Genomic DNA, 12,800 nt, shown 5'->3' with positions numbered 1-12,800 from the left:
TTTACTCGACTCCGAGTGTGTATCAATTGACAAAACGGCGCCGATGCGCTGAATCATAACTATAACCTCTTGGTATATCCCACTCAACCTTATAATTAACATTCAAGTTTCAAGTAAAAACAGACAGTTCTACCTTAATTTTATAATCTTATTATATCATAAGAAACAATTCTATTTAAAGAAGTTCCTGCATGATTGGTGGTTGGAAGCGCCCAACCAGGCCCGGCGCGTAACCAACGGCCTCAAAACAGGCACTACATCCAATCCATCGCACGCATCTGCCACCCATCCAATAGCGGGACTTGAATCAGGCTAGCCCTGTAGAAGGCTGTCTGGGATTACTGCAGAAAAGCAGCTGTAACAATTGTCATTGGAGGTTAGCGCCCGACAGAAACAGATCGACATGTTTAGCTTGGAGCTCCCAGTGCAGACGAATGAATGCTGTGCAGAAATAGAGCTTCTTTCTCTTTTATTCCGTTGCATTTCTGCTTCTAAGTTCAGATATTATCCGGTTCTTCCCTTCCTTTGTTGTCCATTTCCTTCTCTTTTGTCGCTCATTGTTGCATATCAATAGACTCTTTCATTTGTCTATTGTTGCCCTTTCACAGCACCCATTGTTCCATTTGCGGGATAATATTAATAGATATTCCTTTATTGCGTTTCATCTTCTGCCTTGCATCTTCCCGTCTGTCCAACTTCCTTCATCTTTCATCCACCGACATCGCGTTGACACATGGTATAGTCGCAGCCCTAACGTCAACGCAACGATCACGACTGTGAACAAAACTAATACGCTCTTTCCACATTGACAGTCCTCTGAGACAACATCAAAATGCCTCCCAAACAAAAGCCTCAGCCACAACTCCACGTTCCAGTGCTCACATTCCCTCTTTCATCACCTATCAGCGAAGAAATCGAAAGTCCATCCTGCTCCTCGGCAGAAGACCACGAGGAAGAACATAATCGACCCTTTGCCTTTCTATCCAAAGCCACTCGGCAGAAACTCGATGCCAAAACTAGCAAAGATGGGACTGGGAATACGAATCGTTCGCCAACTTTCCCACAGATCTCGAAAGTGAACATTCGCGGTATATCCAAGAAACGGAAAAGTGTCGCAAAGCCTTTAGGTTTGAATCTCGTGACGAATTTTATACTGGAGCCGGCGCCAGAGAAAAGAGGAACAAGCCAAGAGACAGCTGCTGCACCATTCGTCGATCTAAACGATCTCAAGCTCCTCTCGAAAGTACGAGAGAGGGAACGCACAGCACAGAAATCAAAAGAGACATTCAAAAAGCGAGCCTCGCGCGGCTTTCAACGGTTACCTGATGAACAAACAAAGGAACAGACGCAGGATGGAGGCTCATTCCTCAACCAGCAACTCGAAAGCGCAGACACTTTCCATGATAGACACGAACATGGCCTCTCACCTTCAGACCGCCATGTCATGATTGGACTTACAGTTCCAACGAGCGAGTCTATGGATCGGGCGAGGGAACTCGATGATCAACATACACCACTGACACCCTCGATCATTGTCACGCCTGCCAGAGAAGAGGCGCCCTGGAACTCGCACTCGAATTCGAGTACTGAGGCACTGCGTCCGCCACGAGTTGCGTCTAGCGTATACTCTCAGCCTACGCCGCGTCTTTGGCAGTTTGAATCGGATGTCCCGCCTGTCCCTGCAATCCCGGCACAGCATTTTGCTAAGACTAAGGGGTCGGAGAGTGGATTCCTCAACACGAACCTGACAATCGATCCCGGGAAACGTCCTGCATCTATAACATCGACAGTCTGGGAAGATGACAGTCCTCGCGGGCAAAGTCCACCTACAACCGCAGAGTCGAGCATCATCAACACCAACACCAACCCCCAGAAAAGAAATATAAACAACAACCCCTTCGCAGACGCAAACCGCCTCAGCGTCAACACAGAAACAGACCGCCCAACCTCCCAAGGCTGGTGGACATACCTCCTCTCCCCATTACTAGGCCGCCCAAGCAAATCACCTTTAAGCCCATCCTTCCCCCAAAGCCAAGACTCTCCCTCACCCTCTGCCTCAACGCTATCACCTACCACAACCCGCAAAGAATCAAGATGGTGGGCACGAGAAAAGGAACGCTACAAGGAAAAAGAAATCTCCTGCTTTTCACCTGATACACCCGAAACCGCTGCTCCAATGGGTGAGAAGAGCTTTGAGCAGATTCGCGGGGTTGATGCTGAAACTACAAACACGCATGGCCAACAATCCTTCCCAGATCTAGTCCCAGATCATGATCCTGCACCCGCCTATGAATTCGCAACTGCACCCGCACCTGGACAACAGACCATGTCCTTTATGTTTGGCGGTGGACAAACGATCCAGGGCGAAGCAGCTGAATATTATCAAGCTTGTGCGCATGAGTTGTTTAGTAAGACGCCTTATTTTGAGTGCGTCGGGCATGTTTGTTCTATGACTCCTATGGTCAATACCGGTGCTGGCGTTATCGGTGGGACGAGAGATCTTACGGGCAATGAGGGGAGTCATGGGTTGGCGATTGTTGCTGTTGATGAGAGCGGTCGTGGGGTTAACCCTAACTCTGGCTCTACTCTTGATCCTACGAGGAACTCGAATATTACGACTAAGGACTCTGGGTTGTTGATTGATATTGAATCGCCGAAGCCGAAATCTGTCATCAGTGGTGCTGGTGCTGGTGCCGGTGCCAGTGCTGCAAGTGCAAAGGAGGTATTGCTTCACTCACCAGCTTCGGATGCCAGTTCTGATTCTTGGGATTCATCTGTTGTCGACGTTCATGAGAAGGGTGCTGTTGCTGAGCAGGCTACAAGAGAGGTTCCAGCTGTTGTTGAGCATCAGCCTCCTACTCCTGCTCCTGCTCCAGCGCCAGTTGCAGTTCCAATGCCAGAGCCCCAGCCTGCGCCTGCACCAATCCCAATGCCGGCGCCTCAACCTGCTCCAGCTCCTCCACAGGTCATCAATATTTCGCCCCCAGTTGTGCATTATCCTCCGCCTCCACCACAGCCGCAGCCGCAGGCACAGTCTGTTCAGCCTATTATTGTACCTCAATATATTCCTGTTTTCCCCCCTGGTCAGCCTGTACAGCCGGAACAGCCTGCACCTGTGCTTCAGGAGCAGCAGCCGCTGGAGCAGACTCGTGAAATAGCGAGCCCACCACAGACTGGACCTGCTTCTCAGGGTCTGTCGTCTGGTTCAGAATGGCCGCGGCCATATGGTCAAGAGGTACAAGTGCCTGCTCAACCTGCTCCTCCTATTCGGGAAGTACCCAGTGGAGTTGAAACAGATCGACAGGCCCATGTCCCTCAGACTACACAAGTACCTCAGGTAGCACAGCCACAGCCACAAGGAACTGAGTGGATGTATGGACAGCGAAGGCACTTGCAAGCACCGCTTGTGGTCCAAGGACGGGAGTCCGGGTCTGGATGGCCATTTTCACACCGTCAACAACAGCAACAAGCTGCTCCGCCTGTACCTCAGGCTCCACCTCAGGGATTTGAATGGGCTTATGGATATCAGGGACAACAGCGTGCACCTGCGAGTCAGGCCCAGGCTCAGCCCGATGGAGCAGAACCGCTGCATCAACAGCAGCAGCCGCAAGTACAAGCACAGACTTTGCCTCAGGAACGGCAACGAGAGTCTGAGTCGCCAAGTGGAGAGCGGGTACAACCAGAGGTTATTTCTGTTGCTCAGGAACAAGCACGAGAACCACCCACCCTTCTGGCACCACCTCAGGGATCTGGATTAGCACCTTACCAAGCCCCGGCATCTGAACCAATCTCTCCGGGATTCCAGCGCGCAGCTGGAGGACCAGGCTCAATCCCTATGTCTGACATGCAAGCTCCAGCTCCAGCATACACCCAGTTTCCCAGAGATTCCCCTCTCCCGCCACGATATGATGTTCAACCACGCTATGCTCCCCATGCTGCTGGTGGAGCAACAATTGTGAATCCAGGTGGTGCAATTGGGCCTTACGAGACTCGACGCCGCAGACTGGAAAGGGAAGACGCAGCTGGACGCAAGGCTGGTGGTCTATGGCGTGGCCGAGGCCCATTCAGCATTAAAGGCTGCTTTGGACGTCCAGGACGTGAAGGCCGAACTCGACGAAGATGGTACTTGGTTATCTTTCTCTTCTTTTTCACCATTGTGATCCTTGCCATTGTGCTTGCAATCACACTGACCAAAAAGGGAGATCCAACTCCTGTTCAATCACAGTGGCTCAACCTCACTGGATATCCTCCTATGCCAACAGGTGTTGCGACTCTTGCTGGAACTGATCCCCAGGTTCAAAAATCTACTTGCATTACGCCCTCATCGATGTGGAGTTGCGCTTTGCCCAAGGGCCAGCAAGAAGCGAATGAGCCGTATAATGCGGATCAGCCTAACTTCCGAGTATCAATCTCATTCCGCAATGGGACATACGACAACAGCACAACTGTCGGTTCGAACTCAACAAGCAGTCTACGGAGGAGTGACTTGTTCATTCCATCCCCTGCAGCTCCAAGCAATGCAGAACAAGCCTTCATAGGCCAATACACAGACAACAACAGCGCACCCTACAGTGGCGAGGAAACACCTTTCTACATGTCCATGCTCTCCCCAATATCCCTCTCGTCGACAAACCTCTATCGCCGCTCCAGAGACACAAACAGCACCCTCTTCCCAAACCTCACATCCGTAATCCCACCCCCAGACGAAAATGCCGACGGCTCAGCCGCAGCAGCAATGCTCTATCCACTCCCAGCCTCCCAACCCATCAGACTGTACAACCGAGGCCAACCAACAGAGCACTACGGCTTCTACACATACTTCGACAAATCCATCTACCTAACCAGCCAAACAAAATCCGAGCCAGCAGACTCACCAGGTGGAACCAGCAGAGCAGACTCAAAATACCGCTGCACCTGGTCGCAGACCCGCTTCCTCGTCCAAATCTGGACTCAACCCGACAAAACCGCCCGTCGTCTCCTCCCATCCAGTAATACAACAGCCACAGCCACCTCAACAGCTGCAACATCCACTTCCACGAACAAAGCAACATCATCTTCGTCCGCAACGAATTTCTCACGTCCCGGTTCATTCCCATACCCGGTTACAATAACAATCGACCGCCACGGAGGCGCGGATAAAAAGAAAATGGTATATTGTTATGCCGTGGAGGATGATGGCCATTACAATATCACGGCTGTGCAGTTGCAATTGGAGGATCGGGCTGTTGGGGGTGCTGTTATTAATCCTGCTGGTGGGATCTTTGAGAGTTTGAGTCAGGTTAAGGAGGCTAATACTACGGAGTATGGGGGCGTTGATGGTGGTACCGGCGGGTGTCAGTGTCAGTATGTTAATTGGATTGCTACGGTATAGTGGGAATCTGGATGGTGGTGGTTCATGAAACTGTATGTAATTATGACTTGCTATCTTTACATGAAAAGCTTTTCGATTTCACTTCTTTGATTCGTATTTGAGTATTTTGGCTTCTTCGGGTGCCAACGCAATTTCATTGGTCTCTAGGTACTGGAGTAGTGTATCCTTTCTCGCAGAAACCTGATCTAAACAGTCCAATGACCAATTCCGACTCCAACACTCATCCATGACCTCTTCTATTGCAAAATCTACTCACTCGCGACCAACATTAATCTATCTTTATATCTCAATCTCACAGTATCCGCATGTGGGCAGTAAGTTGGCATTTTCGGTGGGCCTAGGATCTACCTTACCTAACGATATAAAACTCTCCGTAAAGAATTGCCGGCCTCTAATTACCGACCCTCGCACTAGAAACTAGAGCCGAAGACACTATACACGATCCCGTGCTCGCTGCTAACTAGGCATATCTACTCCGTAGCATTCGTCGACCGAAGGCAGTGGCAGTGATAAAGAACTGCATTCGCTATCTATCGTAGCAGCGGCGCGCAGCCGAAGCAACGACCGTCAATCGACTAAAGCCAAAGCACACGAGCCGGTCGGGACAACAAACAGACCTCTCGAAAGGACAGGTAGTCTACACGACCGTATTGCACCTTAGCCTACATCCGCGGCATAGTCAACCGAGACCCTCTAGATAAAGAATGCCCTAACTAGAAACTCCACGTGGCCGGAGACACTCCGTAGGACCGTAGGAGTTCACACGCCGGCTTCACCGTCAACTTGCTCGGAATTGAAACCATGGCTTTCAACAACTCCATGTCTGTGGTCGGACGGGTTACCTCATCAAAGCTACTCTTCTATTACACGGATACACTGCGATAATCAAGGCTATCACCGCAGACAAGCAGTATCTCATTCAAGCAGAGGCAGACAATTATCGTTATCTCGGGAGCCTGCAGGGAAAACAGATCCCTGTCTGTCTTGGGACATTTACGCCACAAGTCTCGTATTGGTACCATGGCGAAATAACGGAGCAGATGATGATCCTGAGCTGGTCAGGAAGCAGGCTTCAGGAAGTCCTTTATGTGGATCGTTTATTGAGCGGTCCGCATTAAAGTAAGGGGCGCAGTAAAATGCGACTTCTCTATTACAGTATGTATACAGCTGCGTAAATTACACTATGCGGATGAAAAGTCCGTAGTATTTCGTGGAACCCCGTAGCATAGTACGCACATGTAATCCATTTCTAAATGACATTCAGATCGAAATGTGGAAGACTGCGACATATTTTTATCAATTTTCACACCCTCGCAAATGGTACCCAACGCCCTTGAATGTTGCGACTGATCATCATGGTCAATCCTCCGGCAATCGACATAATTGCACCAAAGATCCACATCGAATTAAAGCCTTTACTTTGCAAAATAGCGCCAGCTACAGGCGTGCCAATCAAGTTGCCTATTGTCATGACCGCATAGCCCATGCCCATACGGGTTCCAATCAAGCTTCGATTCGGAGAGAGGTGCACAAAACAAGTTGGGGGCAAGGAAACAAAAGCTCCCGAGAAAAACCCGTAGAGCATCGAGACAACCACCATACCCGCCAAACTGGATAAGTTCACCAGTGCAAACATCAAAGCTCCGCACACAATGGTACATAAAGAGATGATGTTGAAGGGGCCGACCTGATTGGCAAAAAGGTTGGGTAATATGCGCCCAAAAACAGACCCAGTTGTAATGATAGAGAGAAGATAGAATCCCATTCCATCAGCAGGAATCCCTTTTTCTTGGCCATAAGATTGAATATAGAAGAAAGGAATGTTCAAAGAAATGAATGTAAGCAGACCACCCATAACGAAGAAGGCATATGCTGGTTCTTTGAAAGCAGGCAAGTCCATCGGCTTCCTCTTGCTAGAAGGTATGACTCGGACCCTAAAGACTGATAGCGGGATAAATAAAGTCACGAATATAACTAGTCCTATCGCTCGTACGGTCCAGCCAAACCCGATTTTGCTGCACAATTTGTGGAAAATGATTGGATATAAGATTCCCCCTTGAGGCGAGATAATATTAGTAATTGTTCAATTTGTACCGTTACCGAATTCATGCTTACCCAATCCACTTCCAGCGGCGGCTATGCCATTTGCAAGGGCCAATTTGGAGCTGAAATAGGTAGATAAAATTGCAACCCCTGGAATAAAGACAAGACCCACTCCAATTCCAATACAAAAGCCTTGCGCAAGTAGTACTTGATAATATTCATGACAAAGACTGGTCATCATTTGCCCCAGGATTATCAGAAGCGATCCGCTGTACAACAGCGCATGAAAGTATCCAGCGTCGTATAGCGGCCCTGTCACAAGACCGAGTATCAAAAGCAGAGAAGACTGGACTGAACCTATCCAGGAGATGTTGGAGGAGGACGCCGTATACAATTTTCCCGTCTCGTAATACGTTTGATAAGCCCCGAATGTATTCAAGATCCCCCTATCGTCCAGACATGTTAATGGGTGTCTTTTGAACAAGCATTCAAAAGACCGAAGGGAAAACCTACCAAGTGTTGAAGAAAATGAAGAAAGTTCCAAGTACTTGCAGCCAAGCTTTCAAACCACCATTCGGAACGGTTTGTGTTTCGTTGGCCACAGCCTTTGGTGCTGTTTCCAGAGCTGGCTCCCTAGCCAAGGAATCTGGTGGACTCGACGGATAAGTTTTTGCCTCTTCCATGTTGGATGTATGGGCATGCGATCCAAAGAACGAACTATTGCGAACACGTAAGGAGTAAGTTCAAAGACTCTCAAATGAGATTTTTTTTTGCATAAACAGAAATAGTGGCCGTTTTACAGCCGAAGAAAAAGCTCGCGACTAGTTCTCTGCGGTACAACCTGATGCCCTTAGACCGTTCCGCGCTTGACGGAGGCGACCGACTATCGATAGCCACCTCAATTTCTACAATCACTTCTTTCCCTGGTGACATAAGAGCCCTCTGCTGTGTTTTCGAGAGTTGTCGGCAGCCGCCGCTTTTTCTGTTTAACTAGTCGGAGCTCGCCGATAGACTACCCATGCCTTGCGATGAGAGCGTTCATCCTCCGCTGACTTCCGCCATGGATTTCCCGGGGGCGCCGACCGTCGAGTTAGATCCTTGACCCTCCTCCGTCGACTCCCATCGTGAGCCCCATAATGGCGATCAGAATATCCACCCCGGGCCGGCGGATGGGCCCTCCCGCCTCCCGTCTTGCGGTTAGATCCCCGATCCTCCGCTGGCTCCCATCGCGGGGCCTATCAACGACGATCAGGACATCCTCTCCTGGCCTGCGGGGACTGCCGACTGGCCCATGGTACGGTTAGATCCCTGATCCACTGTCCTCCGCCATGGATCACTCCGAAGATGACTAGGGCATCCACTACGGGCCGTGGGGAGCGCCGTCCGGCGCCCTCGTCTAACGGTTAAGCCAAGGCTTTTCTGGTTAGATGCGAATCTTATTTCCGGTTGTGGCTCGCATCTAGGGACCAGACTTTGGATAGACCAACTAAAATGCTGTCACTCATGCTCATAACTATCGGGGCGTTCGATTCTTCGGAACCTTTCTGTCATATCGAAGACAAGCTCTAGAAGGTAAGGGCAAACAATAGAGCGCCCTTTTTTCTGTTCAGATGGCTATAGACACCTTTGATAAGCTTACAATAGCGTTGAGAGACAAGCTTCATATTTCTCCCAATTCCTTCCTCGTACCAAGGGCCTGACAGTCGCGCCTGGCCATAGGGATGGCCTAGCTAGTCTATATTGGTGTCTAGCTTCATATAACTATACAGACGGTTTTGAAACTAGCAAAGCAGCCCATCGACTCCACCGCATCCTTCTTCCAGCCAACGACCCTCAATCGGGCCATCCAAGACATTGTTAACACTCAACTGAGTATATCGATTTGTTTCTGTAGAGAATGATTTTGCAATGATATCAGAGGATCTCAAATTCTTCTCACAAGCTTCCATCCAAAAATATTGGTATTCTTCAGTTAATCACCACATCAGCAACGACAAGCATTTTTACTTTCAGATGAGAGGCTCCACAACAAAGTCAAGGTATCGTGTGCACGGCCGTGCTTGAAACAACAGCCCTTTCGCTTCGAAATCTGGCCCGGAGGCTGACTCTGGAACCGTTTTTGCATTACGCATTAGCGTACGCGGGAACCAATGAGACAATGCAGCAATTACGAAAGGGTGTCTTCAACGGAGTCCGGGTTTCATTTTGTGGGGACTATTCTGTTGTGGTACTTTGGAACCTGATATCGGGACGGGGCATGATGCTTTACTTGGGGCCAAATTTCAAACCAGTGTACGTATAAAGAGAGGGGATCGTTAATTCAACACCCCTTTGCCTATTTCAACACCCCCTGCCTGAATCCTCAGGCAATTATTTTTTCTGCCGGACATATTTCTGCCACCACCGACCATGCATAAGGTACTTACATTTACTATGCAACCCCCTAATTAAATAAAGTCCCTTTCGTACTCTACCACCACCATGCCAAAAACACAGCGCTAGTCCCAAATAGGAAATAGATGCTATTTCCTATTACTCTACAGAAATGAAGGAATTGGCCCATGCAGCGGCCAGCACCCATTTTTCGTCAAATTCTTAGAGAATTGCATGAGAATAGTGAAGAAAATGAGTAATTTGCATTGTATCAGCCATTTATGGAGCCCCCTAGCGCTTCCTGAGGCGATCAGACTAGGAATCCTCGTCCTGAGATGCCCATGAAGCTATTCCCGACCCCTGAGATGTAGCCATGCTTGGCGGCGATGCCTGCTGGGTCTCTCCACGGCCACGGCCACCTTCCTGAGAAGCTTGTTGAGCTTCCTGGGTCGAAGGTGAAGCTATTCCCACTATGGTATCACCCTGCGAGGCTTGTTGACTTCCTCCACGTCCTCTTCCACGTCCTCGGCCCCGTCCACGTCCCCGTCCACGGCCTCGTCCACGGCCCCGTCCACCTTCCTGAGAAGCTTGTTGAGCTTCCTGGGCCGTAGATGAAGCTATTCCCATCCCTTGCGATGCCTGTTATGTCCCTCCACGTCCTCTGCCGCGTCCACGGCCCCGTCCACCTTCCTGAGATAGCATAAGCTCGAAGCCGGAGGGGTCTCGCTGGGTTGAAGGGTCTTGGGTGCTCGCTTGGGTGCTTTCGCTGCCGCCGCCGATGAAATTCCTAGCGCCTCGGGGGCGCCCTCGCCGGCGCACTTGGAGAGGATCCTGGAGTAGGAGTAGCGGGTTAATAGGAGGTGCAAATACACTGTACAAATGCCAGTGTTGATGAAATAACTCAGGCTCAAAGCTCTTCTCCTCTTCTTCGTACTGCATAATAAGATGAATGCATGGAAACCCTGCCGTATTCTTCGAATTACAGCGGCAAAGTGGAGGAATCGGCGGCTTATCCTCTGCTTCCGGTAGGTAATGGTTGTAGACAGCCTTCGTAAGCTTGATTGCTTGCAATGAAACCCGTCTATCCACCAATTTGAATAGACGCCAGAGGTTAGTGGACCTTCTTACCTTCTCGTTCTCGATCTTAGCCGTGACCTTATCGAATTGAAGCTTTATAGCATTCTCAAAGGTGCGAAGAACAACTAGTAGATCATTGGTCGAGACTTGAAGGTCCTGCTTAAGCAGCCAGTGAGCTCCCTCAGTCCGAGAGGTCGAAATCTCATTGAGATGAAGGTATTCGGAGGTGTATTCATGAAGGAAATACTCAGGGCAGTCGTCTAGCCATTCAGTCTGTAGATACTCGAGTAGAGGCATAAAAATCGGCTCTTTGTAGCATTCTTGAAGCTGTTTCCATCTCTCCTGTCTCTCTTCCGTAGTGACAGCGTAGACGACACGAATCCACCGCTTTAGCATCATCTTCCACGCTTTATCGACCATTTCTCGAAGCTCTCGGTCTCTCTCTACCTTCGTCCGACGCTGTGAGGAAGCTGAGGAAGCGGATGTATTTGCTGAAGCTTCAGTCTCTTGCCGAGCTTTTGCGAGCTGCTCAGCGAGTAGCGGACGCGCTTTCTTTAAGATATTCATGTTGATATGCCATAGACAGATCATATGCTTTGTAGAAGGGAAGACAACCTTCACAGCATTCATTAGCGCCTACTCCTTATCGGTAAGGATCGTCCGGGGTGCTTGAAGGCCGAGAGCTTCGTAAGCCTCTACAAGACAGCTTAAAATGACTTCGTAGCTATCATCCTTCTCGTCTTTTATGAAGGCGAAGCCGACGTAAAAGGTTGAGCCCGTAGCAGTGAAGCCGACGATATCGAGCATTGGAAGCCCGTACCGGTTAGTTTTGTAGGTGCAATCCATTGAAATAACCCATGAATTTGTCTTAAGTAATGCTATACTCGTCTTATGCATACAGAAGAGGGCTGTAACATGATTCTCATCGTCAACTTCATACTTGAAGATCCATTCGCCGTCCTTTGGAAGCTCTATCAATAGAGCTTGAAGCGGAGTACGGCCGGCAAGGAATTCAGCATGAAGCTTATGCCGGAAGTTGTAGATATCCTGGGCATTAAGGCAAGTCTCTGGATTGTCCTTTCGAAGAGCATGAAGGATCTGGCGGGTAGGTAGGCCCTGCTCTAGCTGCTTTTGGATGCCGTCTGATACTGTAGAAAGCTCTAGACTTCGCTGAATTGGGTGGGTTGAAAGAGGAGATGGCGTATGGTTATGTGACGTATCCTCCACCGTAAAAGACCATTTCCCCGTCTCTAGATTCAGCCGTATAGCCATAGCGAAAGGACAGTTATTTGAAAGCGTAGTAGTCTGACGCTTACGCTCTGGAGCACCCTCAGGGCGAGCGCGAGTGCTTACTGGACGACCGCGATCGCAGCAAATGTATATGACCTTCTTAACTCCTCTCTTCGTCTTTTTAGAGCGTAATGAGGTGACTGCGTAGCCATGTAATGCGCCAAAAGCATTGATTGCGGCCATTCCTTGCTCTGGTGTATCGTAATACTGATCGAGAGGGGGTAGCGGGAAGGTATGGAGGCTTGGCGGCGCGTCATGGAGGCTTGGCGGCGCGTCAGGAAGGCTTGGCAGCGTCGGCGGGGACTCGGGAATAGCTTCAGGCTCAGAATCGGACGGCGAATTAGGCTGTGAGGAAGCCATTGTAAAAAGCAATGAAATGCGAGAGAAATGCGAGAGAAATGGGTAGTAAATGGGAGGTTTGAAGGTGTAAACAACAATTATTTTGAATTTCTTATTGGGTACTACAGTGGAACAGGAGTGACCTATTTTTAGTAGGGGTTTACATAGTAATTCTAAGTACCTCGAGTTCTAGTCTATCTGCAGTGAAGTGGTAGACCAGGTGGTAATAAAATAAAAGTTCGGCACAAAAGCGGTGAGAAAGGCGGTGACCGGATTGGGATTTGGTGCCTGAGGATTCAGGCAGGGA

At 49.5% G+C, this 12,800-nt stretch overlaps 3 protein-coding genes across 3 annotated transcripts; 1 reads left to right on the top strand and 2 right to left on the bottom strand.

The window, feature by feature from the left end:
* Positions 1-832: 832 nt before the first annotated feature.
* Positions 833-5,792, top strand: PENARI_c015G07359 (uncharacterized protein; the record flags this gene model as incomplete). Its single annotated transcript, XM_022633815.1, has 2 exons — positions 833-5,343; positions 5,786-5,792. The coding sequence occupies 2 exons, from the start codon at positions 833-835 to the stop codon at positions 5,790-5,792; spliced, it is 4,518 nt and encodes a 1,505-aa protein (XP_022486382.1).
* A 4,310-nt stretch (positions 5,793-10,102) lies between these two features.
* Positions 10,103-11,431, bottom strand: PENARI_c015G06095 (uncharacterized protein; the record flags this gene model as incomplete). Its single annotated transcript, XM_022633793.1, has 3 exons — positions 10,103-10,387; positions 10,444-10,618; positions 10,689-11,431. The coding sequence occupies 3 exons, from the start codon at positions 11,429-11,431 to the stop codon at positions 10,103-10,105; spliced, it is 1,203 nt and encodes a 400-aa protein (XP_022486369.1).
* A 69-nt stretch (positions 11,432-11,500) lies between these two features.
* On the bottom strand, positions 11,501-12,514 carry PENARI_c015G06959 (uncharacterized protein; the record flags this gene model as incomplete). Its single annotated transcript, XM_022633810.1, has 1 exon — positions 11,501-12,514. One exon carries the CDS (start codon positions 12,512-12,514, stop codon positions 11,501-11,503), a length of 1,014 nt encoding a protein of 337 aa, XP_022486398.1.
* Between the last annotated feature and the right edge of the window lie 286 nt (positions 12,515-12,800).

The sequence above is a fragment of the Penicillium arizonense genome (genome assembly GCF_001773325.1).
Source record: "Penicillium arizonense strain CBS 141311 chromosome Unknown PENARI_contig015, whole genome shotgun sequence".
Lineage (NCBI taxonomy): Eukaryota > Fungi > Ascomycota > Eurotiomycetes > Eurotiales > Aspergillaceae > Penicillium > Penicillium arizonense.
The sequence above is the reverse complement of the archived record's forward strand: the minus strand, read 5'-3'. Positions and strand labels throughout refer to the sequence as shown.